At 40.4% G+C, this 20974-nt stretch overlaps 2 protein-coding genes across 5 annotated transcripts in view; both read right to left on the bottom strand.

The window, feature by feature from the left end:
- The window catches only part of LOC128635620 (gastrula zinc finger protein XlCGF26.1-like), a 31060-nt gene extending 28118 nt beyond the window's left edge, over positions 1 to 2942 (bottom strand). Inside the window, exon 1 of the mRNA XM_053688689.1 lies at positions 2764 to 2942. The gene's annotated coding sequence lies outside the window, so the exon portion shown is untranslated. The remainder of the gene's footprint in view (positions 1 to 2763) is intronic.
- Positions 2943 to 8051: 5109 nt separating this feature from the next.
- LOC128635617 (zinc finger protein 862) overlaps positions 8052 to 20974 on the bottom strand; it is a 57274-nt gene continuing 44351 nt past the window's right edge. For 3 of the 4 annotated variants that reach the window (XM_053688681.1, XM_053688683.1, XM_053688682.1), the window contains exons 5-7: positions 16793 to 16903; positions 16150 to 16233; positions 8052 to 15335 (exon numbers count right to left, since the gene is read on the bottom strand). In XM_053688681.1, coding sequence (XP_053544656.1) covers positions 11059 to 15335; positions 16150 to 16233; positions 16793 to 16903 — 4472 coding nt within the window. In that variant the 3' untranslated portion in view covers positions 8052 to 11058. Of the gene's footprint in view, positions 15336 to 16149; positions 16234 to 16792; positions 16995 to 20974 lie in introns of all 4 variants that reach the window. The other variant, XM_053688684.1, reaches the window with a different exon arrangement.

The following is a 20974-nucleotide window of genomic DNA, read 5'->3' as shown; positions in this document are numbered from 1 at the left end:
CACACACAACCCCCTCCTCACCCCTCTATCCCTCACACACAGCCCCCTCCTCACCCCTCTATCCCTCACACACAGCCCCCTCCTCACCCCTCCATCCCTCACACACAACCCTCTCCTCACCCCACCATTCCTCACACACAGCCCCCTCCTTAACCCTCGATTCCTCACACACAGCCCCCTCCTCACCCCTCTATCCCTCACACACAGCCCCCTCCTCACCCCTCTATCCCTCACACACACAGCCCCCTCCTCACCCCTCTATCCCTCTCATACACAGCCCCCTCCTCACCCCTCTATCCCTCACACACAGCCCCCTCACACACAGCCCCCTCCTCACCCCTCTATCCCTCACACACAACCCCCTCCTCACCCCTCTATCCCTCACACACAACCCTCTCCTCACCCCACCATTCCTCACACACAACCCCCTCCTTAACCCTCCATTCCTCACACACAACCCCCGCCTCCCCTCACACACAGCCCCCTCCTCACCCCTCTATCCCTCACACACAGCCCCCTCCTCACCCCTCTATCCCTCACACACAACCCCCTCCTCACCCCTCTATCCCTCACACACAACCCCCTCCTCACCCCTCTATCCCTCACACACAACCCTCTCCTCACCCCACCATTCCTCACACACAACCCCCTCCTCACCCCAGCATTCCTCACACACAGCCCCCTCCTCACCCCTCTATCCCTCACACACAACCCTCTCCTCACCCCAGCATTCCTCACACACAGCCCCCTCCTCACCCCTCTATCCCTCACACACAGCCCCCTCCTCACCCCTCTATCCCTCACACACAGCCCCCTCCTCACCCCTCTATCCCTCACACACAGCCCCCTCCTCACCCCTCTATCCCTCACACACAGCCCCCTCCTCACCCCTCTATCCCTCACACACAGCCCCCTCCTCACCCCTCTATCCCTCACACACAGCCCCCTCCTCACCCCTCTATCCCTCACACACAGCCCCCTCCTCACCCCTCTATCCCTCACACACAACCCCCTCCTCACCCCTCTATCCCTCACACACAACCCCCTCCTCACCCCTCTATCCCTCACACACAGCCCCCTCCTCACCCCTCTATCCCTCACACACAGCCCCCTCCTCACCCCTCTATCCCTCACACACAACCCCCTCCTCACCCCTCTATCCCTCACACACAACCCCCTCCTCACCCCTCTATCCCTCACACACAACCCCCTCCTCACCCCTCTATCCCTCACACACAGCCCCCTCCTCACCCCTCTATCCCTCACACACAGCCCCCTCCTCACCCCTCTATCCCTCACACACAACCCCCTCCTCACCCCTCTATCCCTCACACACAACCCCCTCCTCACCCCTCTATCCCTCACACACAACCCCCTCCTCACACCTCTATCCCTCACACACAACCCCCTCCTCACCCCTCACACACAACCCCATCCATCCCTCACACACAACCCCCTCCTCACCCCTCTATCCCTCACACACAACCCCCTCCTCACCCCTCTATCCCTCACACACAACCCTCTCCTCACCCCAGCATTCCTCACACACAACCCCCTCCTTAACCCTCCATGCCTCACACACAACCCCCTCCTCCCCTCACACACAGCCCCCTCCTCACCCCTCTATCCCTCACACACAGCCCCCTCCTCACCCCTCTATCCCTCACACACAGCCCCCTCCTCACCCCTCTATCCCTCACACACAGCCCCCTCCTCACCCCTCTATCCCTCACACACAGCCCCCTCCTCACCCCTCTATCCCTCACACACAGCCCCCTCCTCACCCCTCTATCCCTCACACACAGCCCCCTCCTCACCCCTCTATCCCTCACACACAGCCCCCTCCTCACCCCTCTATCCCTCACACACAACCCCCTCCTCACCCCTCTATCCCTCACACACAACCCCCTCCTCACCCCTCTATCCCTCACACACAGCCCCCTCCTCACCCCTCTATCCCTCACACACAGCCCCCTCCTCACCCCTCTATCCCTCACACACAACCCCCTCCTCACCCCTCTATCCCTCACACACAACCCCCTCCTCACCCCTCTATCCCTCACACACAGCCCCCTCCTCACCCCTCTATCCCTCACACACAGCCCCCTCCTCACCCCTCTATCCCTCACACACAACCCCCTCCTCACCCCTCTATCCCTCACACACAACCCTCTCCTCACCCCTCTATCCCTCACACACAACCCCCTCCTCACCCCTCTATCCCTCACACACAGCCCCCTCCTCACCCCTCTATCCCTCACACACAGCCCCCTCCTCACCCCTCTATCCCTCACACACAACCCCCTCCTCACCCCTCTATCCCTCACACACAACCCCCTCCTCACCCCTCTATCCCTCACACACAGCCCCCTCCTCACCCCTCTATCCCTCACACACAACCCCCTCCTCACCCCTCTATCCCTCACACACAACCCCCTCCTCACACCTCTATCCCTCACACACAACCCCCTCCTCACCCCTCACACACAACCCCATCCATCCCTCACACACAACCCCCTCCATCCCTCACACACAACCCCCTCCTCACCCCTCTATCCCTCACACACAGCCCCCTCCTCACACACAACCCCCTCCTCACCCCTCTATCCCTCACACACATCCCCCTCCTCACCCACAAACCCCTTCTCCCCTCACACACAACCCCCTCCTCACCCCTCTATCCCTCACACGCAGCCTTCTGCTCCCCACCTTACACTCTGCCTTTCTCCTCAGCCCATGGCACTGATCTAGTTATACACTCACCTGTCATGCACAGCTGTCACTGGAGCTCTCTGCTGCATCTGGTATCCGGTGTTATAAGAGAGAAAGCAAAGAGCCTTAATAATACGGAGAGAAAATTCCAACCTTTAAGTACAACTCCCACAAGTCTCACATCTATCGGACATTCTTTTCCATTGGATACCCAGTAAAGTGGTTTTCTACTGTCATGACAACCGGCAGCCAATGATGAAATGCGGGCGTAGAAAAACACAATCAACCAATTATATCACAGAGGCTGTACCACTAGGCCCCGCCCTCTTTAGGGATTTACAATTCATATGGCGGTACTGGACTTCCGTAAAGCTTCCTGGGTAGTGACGTCACTGGTTTTCTGCAGAAGCTGGCCTGGATTGTACACTTAGCTGGAGCGGATAACAACCAGTAAGATCGTTTTATGGTTGGTCTGTACAAGGGGTTTGTGCGCTGTAGCTTTATTAACATATAAAATAACAATACAGCGTATACATTTTCAAAATGCAATAGCTATTGCCATCTTGTGGCCATTTTTACTTACTACAGCTGTACCTTTTTATATATTTAGACTGTCCCCCATTTGAGTGGCTTATTGTGACTCATTGTGATGTTCTTTGTACACAGGTGGCTATTTCTCATTCAGAATTTTCATTATCTTATGCCATGTTCAACATTCATCTTTAATAGTCTTTGGCAATATAAATGGACTCTAAACCCAACATTTTTTTTAATGATTCAGATAGAGCAGCAATTTTTACCAACTTTCTAATTTACTCCTATTATCAATTTTCTTCGTTCTCTTGCTATCTTTATTTAAAAAGCAGCAATGTAAAGCTTAAAGGGACTCTGATTCAAAAAAAATTCTTTCGTGATTCAGATAGAGCAACAATTTTAAGCAACTTTCTAATGTACTCCTTAATTTTTCTTCGTTCTCTTGCTATCTTTATTTGGAAAAAAAGGCATCAAAGTTGGGTTTTTTTGTTCAGAACTCTGAATAGCACTTTTTATTGGTGGATGAATTCATCCACCAATCAGCAAGGAAAACCCAGATTGTTCACAAAAAATGGGCCGGCATCTAAACTTACATTCTTGCATTTCAAATAAAGATACCAAGAGAATGAAGAAAATTTGATAATAGGAGTAAATTAGAAAGTTGCTTAAATATTCATTCTCTATCTGAATCACAAAAGAAAAAAAATGGGTTCAGTGTCCCTTTAAAGGGACAGTAAAGTCAAAATTAAACTTTCATGATTCAGATAGGGCATGACATTTTAAACAACTTTCCATTTGACTTTTATCATTAAATTAGCTTGGTTCCCTTGCTGGTATTTTTCAAAAGCTAAACCTAGCTAGGCTCAAACTGATTTCTAAACCGTTCAAAACCGCCTCCTCGCTCAGAGCATTTTGAAAGTTTTTCACAGACTGTACTAGTTCATGTGTGTCACACAAATAATAGTGCTCACTCCTTTGGAGTTATTTAGGAGTCATCTCAGTGATTTTGATGGACATGCAGTTTAGCCAATCAGTGCAAAGAGGGCAGTCTGCAGAGGTACAGATACAAGGTAATTAGAGAGGTAAAACATATATAAATATAATTGTGTTAGTTATTAATAACTGGGGAATGGGTAAAAAAGTAAAAAAAAATTGAAACAAAAGAAAATTCTGGTGTAGACTGTCTCTTTAAGAACCGGATCATTTTTGGTTGAGAATCTGGTTTACGCTTGCTTATTGGTTTGTTGTAGCCACCAATAAGCAAGCGCTATCCAGGGTTCTGAACGTAAAATGGGCTGGCTCATAAGCTTTAAATTCCTGCTTTTTAAATAAAGATAGCAAGAGAATGAAGACAATTTGATAATAGGAGTAAAATAGAAAGTTACTTTAAATTGCTACTCTATCTGAATCAAAGAAAGAATGTGGGTTTAGTATCCATTAAAGGGTGCACTATAACAATTGTATAAGGGTAGATTTATCTTTTCCCATTACTAGGCTTAAAGGGATATGAATCCAAATTGTTTCTTTCATGATTCAGATAAGCAACTTTCTATTTTACTCCTATTATACATTTTCATCGTTCCTTTGCTATCTTTATTTGAAAAAGCAGGAATGTACGCTTAGGACCCAGCCCATTTTGGTTCAGTACTCTGGGTAGCACTTGCTGATTGGTGGCTACATTTAGTCGGCTCCTAAGCTTTACATACGCATTTTTCAAATAAAGATACCAAGAGAACGACTACATATTGATAATAGGAGTAAATTAGAAAGTTGCTTAAAAATTCTACTCTATCTGAAACATGAAAGAAAACATTTGGGTTTAATATCCCTTTAAATACATTGATACAACAGAACATACGTCTTTCAGTGAGGAACAGTCTGACATTGTTTAATATTTGCTCTCACTTCGTCTGAAAGATCTCTTAGAATAATCCATATCTGTGAGGTTTGTTCCTAACCAATCATTAAGAGGCACCCAGATGGATTTGAAGGACTTTACAAGATCCATTTTTGTGAATTTATCATTTCAGGAATAATGAGAAACAAACTTTTTATTATATGTCTGACATTTGCATTGTGTACTTTATGCATGGTGTTGTTTTTCTCTGTAACTGGCACTACTTCATTAAACTCAATAAATATTTATTTAAAACAACTAATCTGTGATAATTGTTATTAATTTTAAAATTCAATACAAATACTAGAAATATTGTAATAATAAAAAACAGAACATATTGACAGATTATATCAGCTGCATCATTTATACTGTTCTTATTGAATGTAGTTTGTCATTTGTGCTCACATTATTAAATGTTCTATAACTAAGGATGCCAGGTGTCCAGTATTTTTGTACAGATTCTACTGGACTGTCCTGATAAATACTGGACACTTAAATAAATGTCCATTTGTTTTAGTCCATTAGTGTTAGCCAAATGTAAAAAAGTCTCATATGCCTCAGCACTTTACAAATATGGAGCAGACACAAATGTCAAATCGTTTATGTTTGTTACTGCCAGTTAAAGAGGTAAAATTATAGCTTGTATGTTTCTAGCAGCCAAGGGGTAAAATGACTGCTGAGTTGTGGAAAATATACATTGTGAGCTGACGTAGGGCTTTAGGGGAGGCAATGCGTGACCCAGTAATTTTGTGAGAGACATCTGGTAAACTTATGTGTGAACCGCAACACCGTTATGAACAATTTCATTTATATTTTTTTTACTATTGTTTTATTTTTTTTAAATATAGAGGCCTAAACCAGTACAGAGGTCAATGTATATCAACATAAAACACAACATACAGAAGAAAGTGCACTCAGCTGTCACCCATGTACTAGCAATATGCATATATTATATATACATTTCTATCTCTAAAACAAATGTGCTTCATTCTCTTGTTATCCTTTGTCAAAGGAGCAACAGTGCACTACTAGGAGCTAGCTGAACACATCACGTAAGCCAATGACAAGAGGTGTACACACATATATATATTTATATATACAGCCACCAATCAGCTGCTAGCACTCAGCTCCTTAGCCTGCCTAGGTGTGCTTTTCAACAAAGGATAACAAGTGAACAAAGCAAATGCATTAGAAATACATTGTAAAGTTGTTCAATATTGCATGCCCTATCTGAATCATAAAATAAATTTTTGGGGTTTCATATTCCTTTAAATTGTTTACAAATAGCTCCTTTACTCCTATTTCAGCATTTGAAATAGCCGATTTACCCTGTGGTATCCCCACCTTTACTGAAAGTTTCTATACTGGAGTCTCGGCTATTGACACAGCCAGCAGAATAAATTGCACTCCCAATGGGGTGCAGGATAGTTAAATAATAAAATGTTAATTTTCCATTGTTCTCATGAAGTATTAAGCTTTAGATTAAAGACAAATATAAGATAAGGAAGCAAGTGTGTGTACACAAAGTGATAACATAATGAGATCTGATATTACCTTCAAGTTGAACTCATTGTAATAGGCTGTGGTTTAAAAGCACAAAACCAGCTATTTCATATACACAAATAAACCTGAAACTGCAATTTCTCATACATTTTATACTCTGCAGCTGGTATAACAAGGCATTCAAAATACATTAATGGAAAAACAAGTTTACAGTGTAACGTCCCTTTAAAGTGCCATAAAACAGGTTGAGATCTGTGCATATCCTAAAAGGGCTAATTAATTTATAATAGTTTGCATAAAAAAATGGTTTAAAAATTGCTTGCAAGTATTTTAAAATAATTTTCAAAAATAAGTAAAATTAGTTACATAGCCATGCTGTCTGGAGTAGTCTGATCCCCCCCCCCCCTTATCAGTGTTTAGACACAGGCATTATATTTCAACTGAGTTCACAGCTTCTATGTAGGCTCTAACGATAATCCCTGTGCACTTCTGTATTCTAGATATAGATACAGCCATAGAAGGAAATGTGTGTGGGGAGTTAGAGCTTCCAGAAACTAAAAACAAAGGGTTATTGGCGAGGCACGCAGTATAAATTTGCAGGTAAAGTAATTAAAGTACATATTATATTTTGTGTCTATGCCAACTTGTTTTATGTCCCTTTAATTATAAATAATAAAATAACTAAAGTAAAATAACAAAACGGCAGTAGTTAGCCTGTTTTGAAAATCTTTATACTTCGGTGGTTTGTTATTCTATTGCAAGAAAACTTTAAAATGTCTGTAATTACTGTCCTTTTAATTCTCCAATTAGAAGATAGATGTAGGACCATCGAGGATATACAGGGTCAGGCAGAAGTAACGCCCCTTTTTCATGAGCTTGTAATCTATATCAAATCTTTTATTACAGAATCTTACAGAAAATAAACATATAATTATGTAACATAACACAACCATACTCTTACGTTTTATGTGTAATGTTCAGAATACAAGCTCATGAAAAAAGGGGCGTTACTTCTGCCTGACCCTGAATATTAATGATTTTGCAGTTATAGTGTTAATATTAAAGGGACGTGGTACTTTATATAAAAGAGTAGAATATAAACAACCATTACCAGGATTAGCTATCAGCCAATGAGCACGGTTATGAAGTACCTATCAGCAAATCACAGTCTCAGATGAACGAAATGCGTCAGATTTTCTCTATTTCCCCTTTGTTAGGGGCTATTTCTTTTGAATATTAATAAATATAGTTTTTTTTAGTTTGTGTAAAAGTGAATATTCACACGCAGTGTTCTGCACAGAAGTTTTTGCCAGCCGGGCAGTATAATAAAGAACCCAGGTGGGGGCAATGTGATACTTTCTAATATAACTTTTTCTGCTATCAAAAGCACAAAATAATTGCAGAATTTAACAAATTTTTTTAATGATAAATTTGTGCAATATTGAAAAATGTTATTAATAATATTAGCTAAAATGTTAGCCAGGTGGTCAGTTAAATAAATCGGTTGGGTGGTGCGCGCGTTACAAAGGTTCTGGGATGTACACGGACATATTTACGGACAATAAGCAGGGAGTATACAACTGATACTACTGTATTCATTTTAAAATGAAATAACGATTTCCTTCACAAGAAAAAGAATTTAACATGTTTGAAATACTTTATCATTTGAACGATATAAAAAAGTTGAGTACACTGTCCGTTTGGACTATTTTCAAGATGTAACTTCTTTAGCAGTTAAAGTGATATGAAAAAAAAAATCTCTTTCATGATTCAGATAGAAAATGTAATTTTAAATAACTTTCTAATTTAAATGTATTTCTATTGCCAATTTTTCTTTGTTCTTGTGGTATCCTTTGTTGAAAAGTAGGGTGGTACGTTTAGTAGCGGTCATGTGTCCGTAGCCCTATATGGCTCAGTTTTATAAGAATGATATACATTGGCAAGAGCACTATATGGCAACACTTTTTCTTCCTGCCATTTAGAACTACAGATACCTACCTAGGTATCTCTTCAACAAAAAATACAATGAAAACGAAGCAAATTAGATATTAGTAAATGGGAAACTTGTTTTTTTAACCATATGCTCTATCTGAATCACAAAAGAAATGTTGAAGTTTCATGTCCCTTTAATGACGCTTTTAGGAGGTTAAAACCTGTTGTAAAGATCACAACTACAATATTATTTGTTATCAGTACATAAAAAAATCCTCTAGCAATGTACTGGATTCATTGTCTGTCTCCTTAGAAAAACAGAGTGGGTATTAAAAAGAATCACATTTTGTTGCTTTGCAGCCTGACATAAAGACAGACGTAAGTTTTGTTTATCCGGTTGTAATTACTCAGTGCAACTTATAACATCCAAGTAAAAGATAACAACAAGTCAGGCAAAATAAAGACAGACGTAAGTTTTGTTTATCCGGTTGTAATTACTCAGTGCAACTTATAACATCCAAGTAAAAGATAACAACAAGTCAGGCAAAATAAAGACAATTTAAAAACAGAATCACTGAGTTGGAAAAAGGATCACCCCCTTGTGTCAGTATTTTGTTGAACCACTGTTTGCTTTAATTACAGCCTTTAGTCTGTTGGGATTTGTCTCTACTAACTAATATTTGCCCACTCTTCTTTGCAGAACTGCTCCAGTTCCGTTTGATGGTGACCGTTTGTGGACTGCAGTCTTCAAGTCTTGTCACAGATATTCAATGGGGTTAAAAGTCTGTGCTATGATTAGGCCATTCACCCTTTTCTCTTTCATCCACTGTGTGGTCATTTTCGCTGTGTGCTTTGGGTCATTGTCATGTTGGAAGGTAAACCTTCTTCCCATTGACAAGTTCCTGGCAGAGGGCAGCAGAATTTTCCTCATGAATGTGATGGTATTTTGCCCCATCTATTATTCCTTCTATCCTGACAAGTGCTCCAGTGCCTGCTGCAGATAAACACCCCCATAACAGGATATTACCACCTCCATGCTTTACTGTAGGTATGGTGTTATTTGGATGGTGAGCTGTATTGGATTTCCTCCAGACATATCGTTTGGTGTTGAGGCCAAATAATTAAATTTTAGTCTCTTCTGACCATAACTCCTTTTACCATGTGGCCTCAGAATCTCCTATGTGTGTTAAGGCAAAGCTTAGTCGTGACTGCATGTGGCCTGTCTTGAGGAGTGTTTTTTTTCTTGCAACCTTCCCATACAAGCCACATTTGTGGAGAATTTGTGATATTGTTGTCACATGCACACAATGACCACTCTTTGTCATAAATTCCTGCAACTGCTTCAGAGTTGCTGTGGGCCTCTTGGTAGCCTCTCTGACCTGGCCCTTTCATCCAGTTTTGATTGACGTCCTAATCCAGAGAGGGTCTGTGTTGTACAAAATACCTTCCACGTCTTAATAATAGACTTTACTGTGCTTCTAGGCATTGATAAAGCCTTTGATATTTTCTTGTATCCATCTCCTTACTTGTGCCTATCCACAACTTTATCCTGGAGATCTTTTGACAGTGCCTTGCCACCCATTGTTGATTGTTTGCTTCAGTTGCACTACCAGGGACCAAGATGCTCCAGGAAAGATTTTATACTGCTAAGCTAATCAATATGCCCACACATTACACGTTGAAGGTCAAATGGCTTTGTGTGTGCACCGTTGAGAAGGTGATTGGCTACACCTGATTGAGTTTACAAGTAATTTTAGGAGGGGATGATCCTGTTTCCAACTCAGTGATTATCTTTTTTTTTTGCCTGACATGTTGGTGTTATATCTTTCACTTGGATGTTATAAGTTGCACTGAGTAATTACAACTGGATAAACAAAAACGGTGTCTGTCTTTATTTCAGGCTGCAAAGCAACACAATATGATTATTTTCAAGGGGGGGGGGGGTGATTCTTTTCAATACCCACTGTGTATCAACATTACCAGGTAGCTTTATGAATGCTTTAATAGATAAGAGTAAAGAAAATAAAAACTTACTAAAAAAAAGTTTTAGCACTGTTATAACTGTATCTTCACCCCCCCTTAAAAAAAATAATTCAACTTTAGTCTTATTTTACAGGAAATATAAACAATATTTATAGTAACAATATAAACAATATTTTTTGCATATATATATATCACAATCAAAAAACTCGTTTTCAGTTTAATAACAGCAATCTACAATTATAGTATCGAGGTTATTCCCCGCCTCCCTCTAGTCATGGGTGCGGCCATGCTGAAATGTATCTTTCACTACATTCCAGTGCTGACCTGTTTGCACATGTGCAGTAATTCTCCTTCATATACCTGCAGTGTAACCTAGTTTACAAAATGGCAGCACCTATGATTAGTGGGAGGTGAATGAAATGAATTTAGTGTCCACTTAAAAGGGTTAAAGAAAAACAACATGTACAGCAGAAATACAAGTGAATTGTTATGTACAATTAACACTTTGATCGTTTGTGACCATGCACGTGTCTTCTGGCATTGAAATACCATTGGTTGACAGATTTCGATGGATCAAAATCTTTTATGGGCGGTCCATTCATATTAATTGTCAACAAGTCACTTAAACTTTCATCTTGCATTGATGCTCGTAGCTTGCTTTTTACAAGATTTATAAGGCTTATACCTTTCTCACAACACACTGTTGACACTGGCAGGACAGACACTATGGATAGCAAATTTCCTAAATTTGGAAACCTTTCAATATTAGACCGCGCAAAATCTAGAAGTTCGCTTGGTTTCTTTCCCTTTCCAAGGTCTTTAAACTCTTTCCACTCATTGCGAAGAGCCGTTAAACATTTTTCATGCATGTCTAGTGGTGAAATCTGTTTCTGAAAATGTTGCGCTAATGTTGTTATTTCACTTACGCCATACTCCGCTAGAGAGTTTTCCGTAGGCCAAGCAGCCGTATCAAAAACAGAAATACATTTTTCTACTTCTGTTTGGTTCAAAAATTGTTCTTCAAAGTTCTGGACTGCAGACTGTATCAGTTTCTCTTTTTCTGATTGAATAAAAGTATGTGCAGTGTTGCTTAACCCAACTAATTGTACATCCTGATATTGCCCGCTTGTAGAGGTCTTGGAAATTAACTTCTCTTCATGTTCTCCTGGAGTATCCTTAAGGGACTGAAGAGAGGCTATGGTGTTTTTTATATGCAACTGAACGGAGCTTAGAAAGAGTCCTTCCCTTTGAAATAAAAGAGAGAGGTTTTTGATGATTCCAAGATAATCCAAAAGAAAATGAAGCATTTGGACAAATTTGAAATTGGTCATTTTTTTCAGCAAGTCACTGGCTACAGAAGAAGCACCATCGTCAACTACTACAACGCTTTCTAGATGTACAACAACACATTTCCAATCATTTGCAAGTGCTGAGAGTCCATCCACTTTACCGACTACCCATCTTAAACTGCGCAAGTATTGGAATTTTTGTATTTTGTGCTGAAGGCTTGTAGCTACTTGTTTCAGCTGTCTCATTCTCTTTGGTGAACACTGATAAAATGAGTATATTTTTTTAAGAACAGAATCAAGATCTTCGATAGACTTGGAATTCTGTACAGAACTTCGCAAGATAATATTTAACCTGGCAGAAACACAACACACATGAATTATATGGTGTAGATTTTGCTTTAATTTCTGAACTAGTCCGTTCTCATCTTCAAGCATGCTTTCTGCACCATCCGTTGCAATTCCAATCAGCTGGCTCGAAGTAAGCCATTCAGAAAGGCCCCGTAATTGTAGTTCTTTTGTGATAGCATCTAAATGGTCATCTGTAGATGCACTGTTGAGGGGAAGCACAGACAAAAATGCTTCTTTAATACCATTGTTTTTTATGTATCTCACATACAAAACCAATTCTTCAACACCCACTTTGTCAGTTGATCTATCTAGAATCAAACTCACATATACAGCACGTTTAAGCTCACAAGTTACTTCGTTTCGGATAACTTTTGCAATACTGGAGATGAAATCTTTGCATCTTTTGTCGTTTGCGTATCCTTCTTTTAAAGTAGCCCCTAGTTTTCCACTTAACTCCAGTAAGCCATCAAAATCTGTAAATGGTTTATTGTTTTTCGCAATGTAATAGGCTACGTTAAAGAGAGTTTTAAATTGGCTGGTCATATCTTCATCCATTGTTTTCACATATAGCGCCAACTGCGGAGGTAATAATATATTTTTTTCTCTAGCACAGTTCAGGTGATAGTGCGATTTGCCATGTTTTTTAAATGTAGCCAGTCTGAAAGGTTCTGTAAAAGCTTTTACCGCTTTAGAATTCTGATTAGCATCGTTAGGCACAGAAGCACAAATCTCACAAACTGCAACACCTGACATCTTGTCATATTTCAGCCACGTAAGTTCCCTGCACCATTCTTCCTTGAATTTCCTCCTTCCCGGTGATTGTATACGGGATTGTAAAATGATGGTTGGTGTCAGTGCTAACTGACTTGTTAAAGCAAAAGCATCTTCTGGCACTCTTTTTGGGTCACTCATCTGGTTTATTGATATGGATGCCTCTTCTGGGAAGCTTCTTGCTTTTGTCTGAATTTTAGAAGGGGAGGCTTCTCCTGGCTTTCCTCTTGGTTCTCTCATCTCAAGCTTTAAAGTGGATCCTTCTCCTTCTACTATCCTTAGCACTCCCACCATGTTTGTTGAAGAAGAAGCTTCTTCTGACAAACTCCCTGATTCTTCCATCTGGCTTGTGCAAGGGGAGACCCAATCTACTACACTTCTTGTTCCTTCCATCTGGCTTGTGCAAGGGGAGACCCCATCTACTACACTTCTTGTTCCTTCCATCTGGCTTGCCCATGGGGTGACTCCGTCTATTATTCTTCTGGTTCCTTCCATCTGGCTTGCCCATGGGGTGACTCCGTCTATTATTCTTCTGGTTCCTTCCATCTGGCTTGCCCATGGGGTGACTCCGTCTATTATTCTTCTGGTTCCTTCCATCTGGCTTGTCCAAGGGAAGACTCTGTCTACTACACTCCTGGGTCCTTCCATCTGGTTTGATGAAGGGAGGCAATCCAGTACACTTTTTAGTCCTTCCACATGATTTTTTAAAGAGGAGGCTTCTTCCAGCACACTTATTGGTTCTTTAATCTGGTCGGTTGAAAGGGATAGTTGTTTCAGTACATTTATTGGGTCCTGCACCAGATTTGCTGAAGAAAATATTTCATTCAGGATTACTCTTACTGCAAAGTCACTTTCGCTCTGTGGGGTTTCAGTCAGTGCAAAATGTACTCCTTCCCTTGAGGATGCAAGTAAGTGATTACGTGATCTGGCATGTTTCTTAAACTTCTCCAGTTTGAAGGGCTGTGCAAAACATTTTACAGTCATGTTATTCTGATCTACAGTACTAGGAGATGAATGACATATTTCACAGCTTGCAGTATTGGAAGATCGATCATATTTGAGCCACTTAAGTTCATGGCACCATGATTCTCTAAATTTCCTCCTTCCTGGTTGTATATTACTTGTTGAAGAAGCTTCTTCAAGCACTCTTTTTGGCTCTTCTTGCTGGTTTGTTAAAAAAAAGTCTTCTTCAGGAACTCCTATTTGTTCTTCATGCACTCTTCTGGGTACTTCCATCAGGCTCGTTGAAGGGGTGGCGTCTTGCAGTAATCTGCTTTGTTCTTCCACCTTGTTTGTTGAAGAATCTTCTTCCAGCACTCTTCTCAGTTCCTGAATCTGGCCCTGTGAAATGGAGGCTTCTTCCAGCACTTTTCTTAGTTCTTGAATCTGACTTCTAAAAGGTGAGGCTTCTTCTAGGTAACTTCTTGGGTCTTGCATTTGGCTTGACAAAGAAAAGCCTTCTTCCAACACTCTACTTGGTGCAGAGTCACTTTGGCTTTGTAGTTCTTCGTTTGTTGCAAAAGCTTCTGCTCCTGTAAGTGAAGATGCGGTTAGGTGACTGCGAGAGCTACCGTGAATCTTGAAGGTCTCCAATCTGAAGGGTCCTGTACAACCTTTTACAAGCTTAGAATTCTGATTGGCAAGATTAGGAAAGTTGGCACATATCTTGCAACTTGCAATACCAGATGCCTGGTCATATTTGAGCCATGAGAGTTCCCTGCACCACTCTTTTCTGAATTTTCTCCCTCCTGGAATTTGACTCTGGCATGGTGAATTGGGAGATTCTTCAAGTGCTCTCTCTCTTTCTTGCATTTCACCTGTTGAAGGGGAAACTTCTACCAGCACGTTACTTGGTCCAAAGACACAGCTGCTTTGTAATTCTTCTTCTATAGCAACTGTTTCCGCTCTTGCCTTCGCAGATGCCAACAAGTGATGGCGCGATTTTCCATGTTTCTTGAAGGTCTCCAGTTTGAAGGGACCTGTAAAACCTTTTACGAGCTTAGAATTTGGGTCTGCAAGGTTAGGAAAAGAGACACATACCTTGCAATTTACAAAACCAGTTGTCTTGTCATATTTAAGCCATCTTAGTTCTCTGCACCACTCCTCCTTGAACTTCCGCCTTCCTGGCGTTTGTGTCTGGCCAGCTGTAGTGTAGGCCTCTCTGAAAACTTTACTGGTTTCTTGCATCTGCGTCATTGAAGGTGAAGCCTGTACCAACTTTATACTCTGTGCAAAGTCACTTGCGCTTTGTGAATATTGGTTCATTGCACCTCCTCCCACTGAAGGCTCCACTGCAAACCATCGAGTCAATATCATCTGCATTGCCTCTTCTGAACTCCCAACTTCAAGCTTCATTTGTCCAGTATCTAGTAATAAATATAAAATATTTCAGATAAACTTTAGTGAGAACAAATTAAAAATATAGTTCTAACGTTCACTACCCAGCTGCAGTATTATATGCCTATTCATAGTATTACATATAAACATAGCAACCTCGCTAGTCTCACGGGCTCGTAAATTACCATGAGAAACATTTAAATACAGTGGTATGTTAACAGGGATGCAAGTCTCTAAAAGGGCAGTTGGGACTCTAAACATCACTTGCTTTTGTGTAAAAATTGTGTTTTGTCCCTCACTCCCTAGAGGCCAAAAAGCAAACTCAAAATGCTGCAAATTGCCTAACCAGCTACTGATTTGCAGCATTTGCAGAAATTGCTTTGTGGCTTCTTAGGGAGCGTGGATAAGCAAATTTACACAAAACAAGGCGTTTAATGTCCTTTAAAAGAGGATTTTTTTAGAGACCTTTAAAACTGTCATTTTGTTTCAAAAGTTTGCATTATTTTGCAGTCCAGTGACATACCCTTTGAAAAGCCTTGTGTACATTTATCCTGTCTCCGTTCAGATTTCCAATAAATAAAATATATAAATGGATTCCTGCACTGATTAAACAATCTATATGTTCCACATTACAGGGGTCAGAGTGAATTCCACTGAATACACTTCAGCTTCTCTGGGGAAGTTACAATTTTCTGATTTAAAATGAAAGGGAAAAACCAAACAAGAAAATAAAAAGTGCACTACAAAGTTTTTCACTATGAATTTAATTAAACGATTACAATGAGTCACTGACATTGTGTGATTAATATCTGTATTTATGTAATATTAGTGTTTGTTACGCACCTCTGCTAATATCTACGGGAAATTCTTCTTCCTTTACATCGTCTTCTATTTCTGTGACAATTATAGACTCCATATTGACTTGTTCTGTATAAATAATTAATTTGTTATAAGAGGAGCAGATGGAAAAGGACACCGTGGCAGATACATTTATATAGGTTGTTTTTTTTATACAAAGCCGTATGTTCCTAGCTGTGCCGTATTAAGAAGTTGTAGGTTGCAATTTTAAACGAAAATTAAAACGTATACATTAAAGAAACAGTCTACACCTTAGTCATCTTAAAGTCTTACTTTAGATTAAGCTGCAAATAGTCTCCTGCACCCTTTCTATATCAGGCAGCAGGAATGGTAAAAAAGTTATTTCAAAATGAATATTGTTTCTGGCCAGTTTGAAATGGCTGCAAAGCCCCACCCATTGATAACCTCACGATCTGGGCTGCATTTGGCGTCCAATCACAAAAGACTCACTAGTTTGATTTAATAGACTATCAATGCTAAACAGCAGAGTGCCTAGATGTAGCCCAGATCGTGATGTCATCAGTAGGCGGAGCTTGAAAGCCGTTTCAAAGTGACCAGAAACAATATTCATTTTAAAATAACTTTTTTACTTACTTTTAAATGAATTAATTTGGTGTTCATTACTCACCTATATAATTTATAGGAATTTCCTCCTCCTTAATCCACTCGCACCAGTCAGCGTATGGCTCTTCCCCCTGTTCAATCTTTGCGACAATTAAAGGTTTCACATTGGCTCGTCCTGTACAAACATACGGAAACGGAAAACACCGCTATAGTTTGGGGACGGGTTCTGAAGAGATGGATTCAGAGCATTTTCTTTTTGCACTTGCCTTTAAATAATAATAATAATAATTTTACCAGTAAACATATTTCTAAAGTCAGAACACCACAAATTTCTAACCTGTGGCTCAGCGTTGTTAGTTGTACAACACAATTATACGTTTAGGGATTATTTAAATTCACAGACAAAACGTTCTTTATCTCTTCAAACAACTGTTTATACAATTTACATCTGTACTATGTGACTGGTGTCTGAGCTGATTCATCTTAACACAAATATAAACATTGTGTTCATGTAAGTTAGCGATTATAAGATGGCGGTCAGCGTGTGCTGTATGTGACAGAGACTTAACGTTCAGAGATTATATAGAAAAAAGTATTTAGAGAGTCTAATGTGCCCAAAGAGAAGGACATGAATGAGTGTTACATGTGTCCGAGGGGCGGACAGGATGAGTTTTGCCAGCGTCCAAAGGGTGACATGGATGCAGATTAGCTGCACATATTTATATATGAATTCACTGAAGGAACTAGCCCAGCAATGTCAGCCATCACAGTTGCAAGAACCAGAGCTATCCTAAGGTGCAGTCAATCGCATTAGACGGGGGACAAGCGATGACCCTAAAAAGAACAGTTTCATGCATACAGATCACAAGCTGAATAGTAAGAGCAGCAACAGCAAAACTAGAGGCGGTAGAAAAAGAATCGCTTGCTGCAGCTGCCGCTATGTATAGATAGGAAGTAAATAATAAAGCTACAGCATTCAACCAACTCAAGTTCACGCAGCAGGATTTTGTTTAAACATTTGTTTTGTACATCATATATAAATGGTCAGCAATGAGGCTGTTTATTACAAAACGTCTGCACACAAAAAAAGTGTTTCTTTCATGTAATTAGCAAGAGTCCATGAGCTAGTGACGTATGGGATATACATTCCTACCAGGAGGGGCAAAGTTTCCCAAACCTCAAAATGCCTACAAATACACCCCTCTCCACACCCACAAATCAGTTTTACAAACTTTGCCTCCTATGGAGGTGGTGAAGTAAGTTTGTGCTAGATTCTACGTTGATATGCGCTCCGCAGCAGGTTGGAGCCCGGTTTTCCTCTCAGCGTGCAGTGAATGTCAGAGGGATGTGAGGAGAGTATTGCCTATTTGAATGCAATGATCTCCTTCTACGGGGTCTATTTCATAGGTTCTCTGTTATCGGTCGTAGAGATTCATCTCTTACCTCCCTTTTCAGATCGACGATATACTCTTATATATATACCATTGCCTCTGCTGATTTTCGTTTCAGTACTGGTTTGGCTTTCTACAAACATGTAGATGAGTGTCCTGGGGTAAGTAAATCTTATTTTCTGTGACACTCTAAGCTATGGTTGGGCACTTTGTTTATAAAGTTCTAAATATATGTATTCAAACATTTATTTGCCTTGACTCAGAATGTTCAACATTCCTTATTTTCAGACAGTCAGTTTCATATTTGGGATAATGCGTTTGAATCAATCATTTTTTCTTACCATAAAAATTTGACTTTTTTCCCCTGTGGGCTGTTAGGCTCACGAGGGCTGAAAATGCTTCATTTTATTGCGTCATTCTTGGCGCAGACTTTTTTGGCGCAAAAAATCTTTTCTGTTTCCGGCGTCATACGTGTCGCCGGAAGTTGCGTCATTTTTTGACGTCCTTTTGCGCCAAAAATGTCGGCGTTCCGGATGTGGCGTCATTTTTTGCGCCAAAAAGCATTTAGGCGCCAAACAATGTGGGCGTATTATTTGGCGCCAAAAAATATGGGCGTCGCTTTTGTCTCCACATTATTTCAGTCTGATTTTTTCTTTGCTTCTGGTTACTAGAAGCTTGTTTATTGCCATTTTTTCCCATTCCTGAAACTGTCATTTAAGGAATTTGATCAATTTTGCTTTATATGTTGTTTTTTCTCTTACATATTGCAAGATGTCTCACGTTACATCTGAGTCAGAAGATACTTCAGGAAAATCGCTGTCTAGTGCTGGAACTACCAAAGCTAAGTGTATCTGCTGTAAACTTTTGGTAGCTATTCCTCCGGCTGTTGTTTGTATTAATTGTCATGACAAACTTGTTAAAGCAGATAATATTTCCTTTAGTAATGTACCATTGCCTGTTGCAGTTCCCTCAACATCTAAGGTGCAGAATGTTCCTGATAACATAAGAGATTTTGTTTCTGAATCCATCAAGAAGGCTATGTCTGTTATTTCTCCTTCTAGGAAACATAAAAAAATCTTTTAAAACTTCTCTCTCTACAGATGAATTTTTAAATGAACATCATTCTGATTCTGATGACTCTTCTGGTTCAGAGGATTCTGTCTCAGAGATTGATGCTGATAAATCTTCATATTTATTTAAAATGGAATTTATTCGTTCTTTACTTAAAGAAGTACTAATTGCTTTAGAAATAGAGGATTCTGGTCCTCTTGATACTAATTCTAAACGTTTAGATAAGGTGTTTAAATCTCCTGTGGTTATTCCAGAAGTTTTTCCTGTTCCTAATGCCATTTCTGAAGTAATTTCCAGAGAATGGGATAAATTGGGTAATTCATTTACTCCTTCTAAACGTTTTAAGCAATTATATCCTGTGCCGTCTGACAGATTAGAATTTTGGGACAAAATCCCTAAAGTTGATGGGGCTATTTCTACCCTTGCTAAACGTACTACTATTCCTACGTCAGATGGTACTTCGTTTAAAGATCCTTTAGATAGGAAAATTGAATCCTTTCTAAGAAAAGCTTATCTGTGTTCAGGTAATCTTCTTAGACCTGCTATATCTTTGGCTGATGTTGCTGCAGCTTCAACTTTTTGGTTGGAGACTTTAGCGCAACAAGTAACAGATCATGATTCTCATAATATTATTATTCTTCTTCAGCATGCTAATAATTTTATCTGTGATGCCATTTTTGATATTATCAGAGTTGATGTCAGGTTTATGTCTCTAGCTATTTTAGCTAGAAGAGCTTTATGGCTTAAAACTTGGAATGCTGATATGGCTTCTAAATCAACTCTACTTTCCATTTCTTTCCAGGGTAACAAATTATTTGGTTCTCAGTTGGATTCCATTATCTCAACTGTTACTGGTGGGAAAGGAACTTTTTTACCACAGGATAAAAAATCTAAGGGTAAAAACAGGGCTAATAATCGTTTTCATTCCTTTCGTTTCAACAAAGAACAAAAGCCTGATCCTTCATCCTCAGGAGCAGTTTCAGTTTGGAAACCATCTCCAGTCTGGAATAAATCCAAGCCTTCTAGAAAGGCAAAGCCTGCTTCTAAGTCCACATGAAGGTGCGGCCCTCATTCCAGCTCAGCTGGTAGGGGGCAGGTTACGTTTTTTCAAAGAAATTTGGATCAATTCTGTTCACAATCTTTGGATTCAGAACATTGTTTCAGAAGGGTACAGAATTGGTTTCAAGATGAGACCTCCTGCAAAGAGATTTTTTCTTTCCCGTGTCCCAGTAAATCCAGTGAAAGCTCAAGCATTTCTGAATTGTGTTTCAGATCTAGAGTTGGCTGGAGTAATTATGCCAGTTCCAGTTCTGGAACAGGGGATGGGGTTTTATTCAAATCTCTTCATTGTACCAAAGAAGGAGAATTCCTTCAGACCAGTTCTGGATCTAAAAATATTGAATCGTTATGTAAGGATACCAACGTTCAAAATGGTAACTGTAAGGACTATCTTGCCTTTTGTTCAGCAAGGGCATTATATGTCCACAATAGATTTACAGGATGCTTATCTGCATATTCCGATTCATCCAGATCATTATCAGTTCCTGAGATTCTCTTTTCTGGACAAGCATTACCAGTTTGTGGCTCTGCCGTTTGGCCTAGCTACAGCTCCAAGAATTTTTACAAAAGTTCTCGGTGCCCTTCTGTCTGTAATCAGAGAACAGGGTATTGTGGTATTTCCTTATTTGGACGATATCTTGGTACTTGCTCAGTCTTTACATTTAGCAGAATCTCATACGAATCGACTTGTGTTGTTTCTTCAAGATCATGGTTGGAGGATCAAT

Source organism: Bombina bombina, chromosome 7 (genome assembly GCF_027579735.1).
Source record: "Bombina bombina isolate aBomBom1 chromosome 7, aBomBom1.pri, whole genome shotgun sequence".
NCBI classification, from domain to species: domain Eukaryota; kingdom Metazoa; phylum Chordata; class Amphibia; order Anura; family Bombinatoridae; genus Bombina; species Bombina bombina.
The sequence above is the reverse complement of the archived record's forward strand: the minus strand, read 5'-3'. Positions and strand labels throughout refer to the sequence as shown.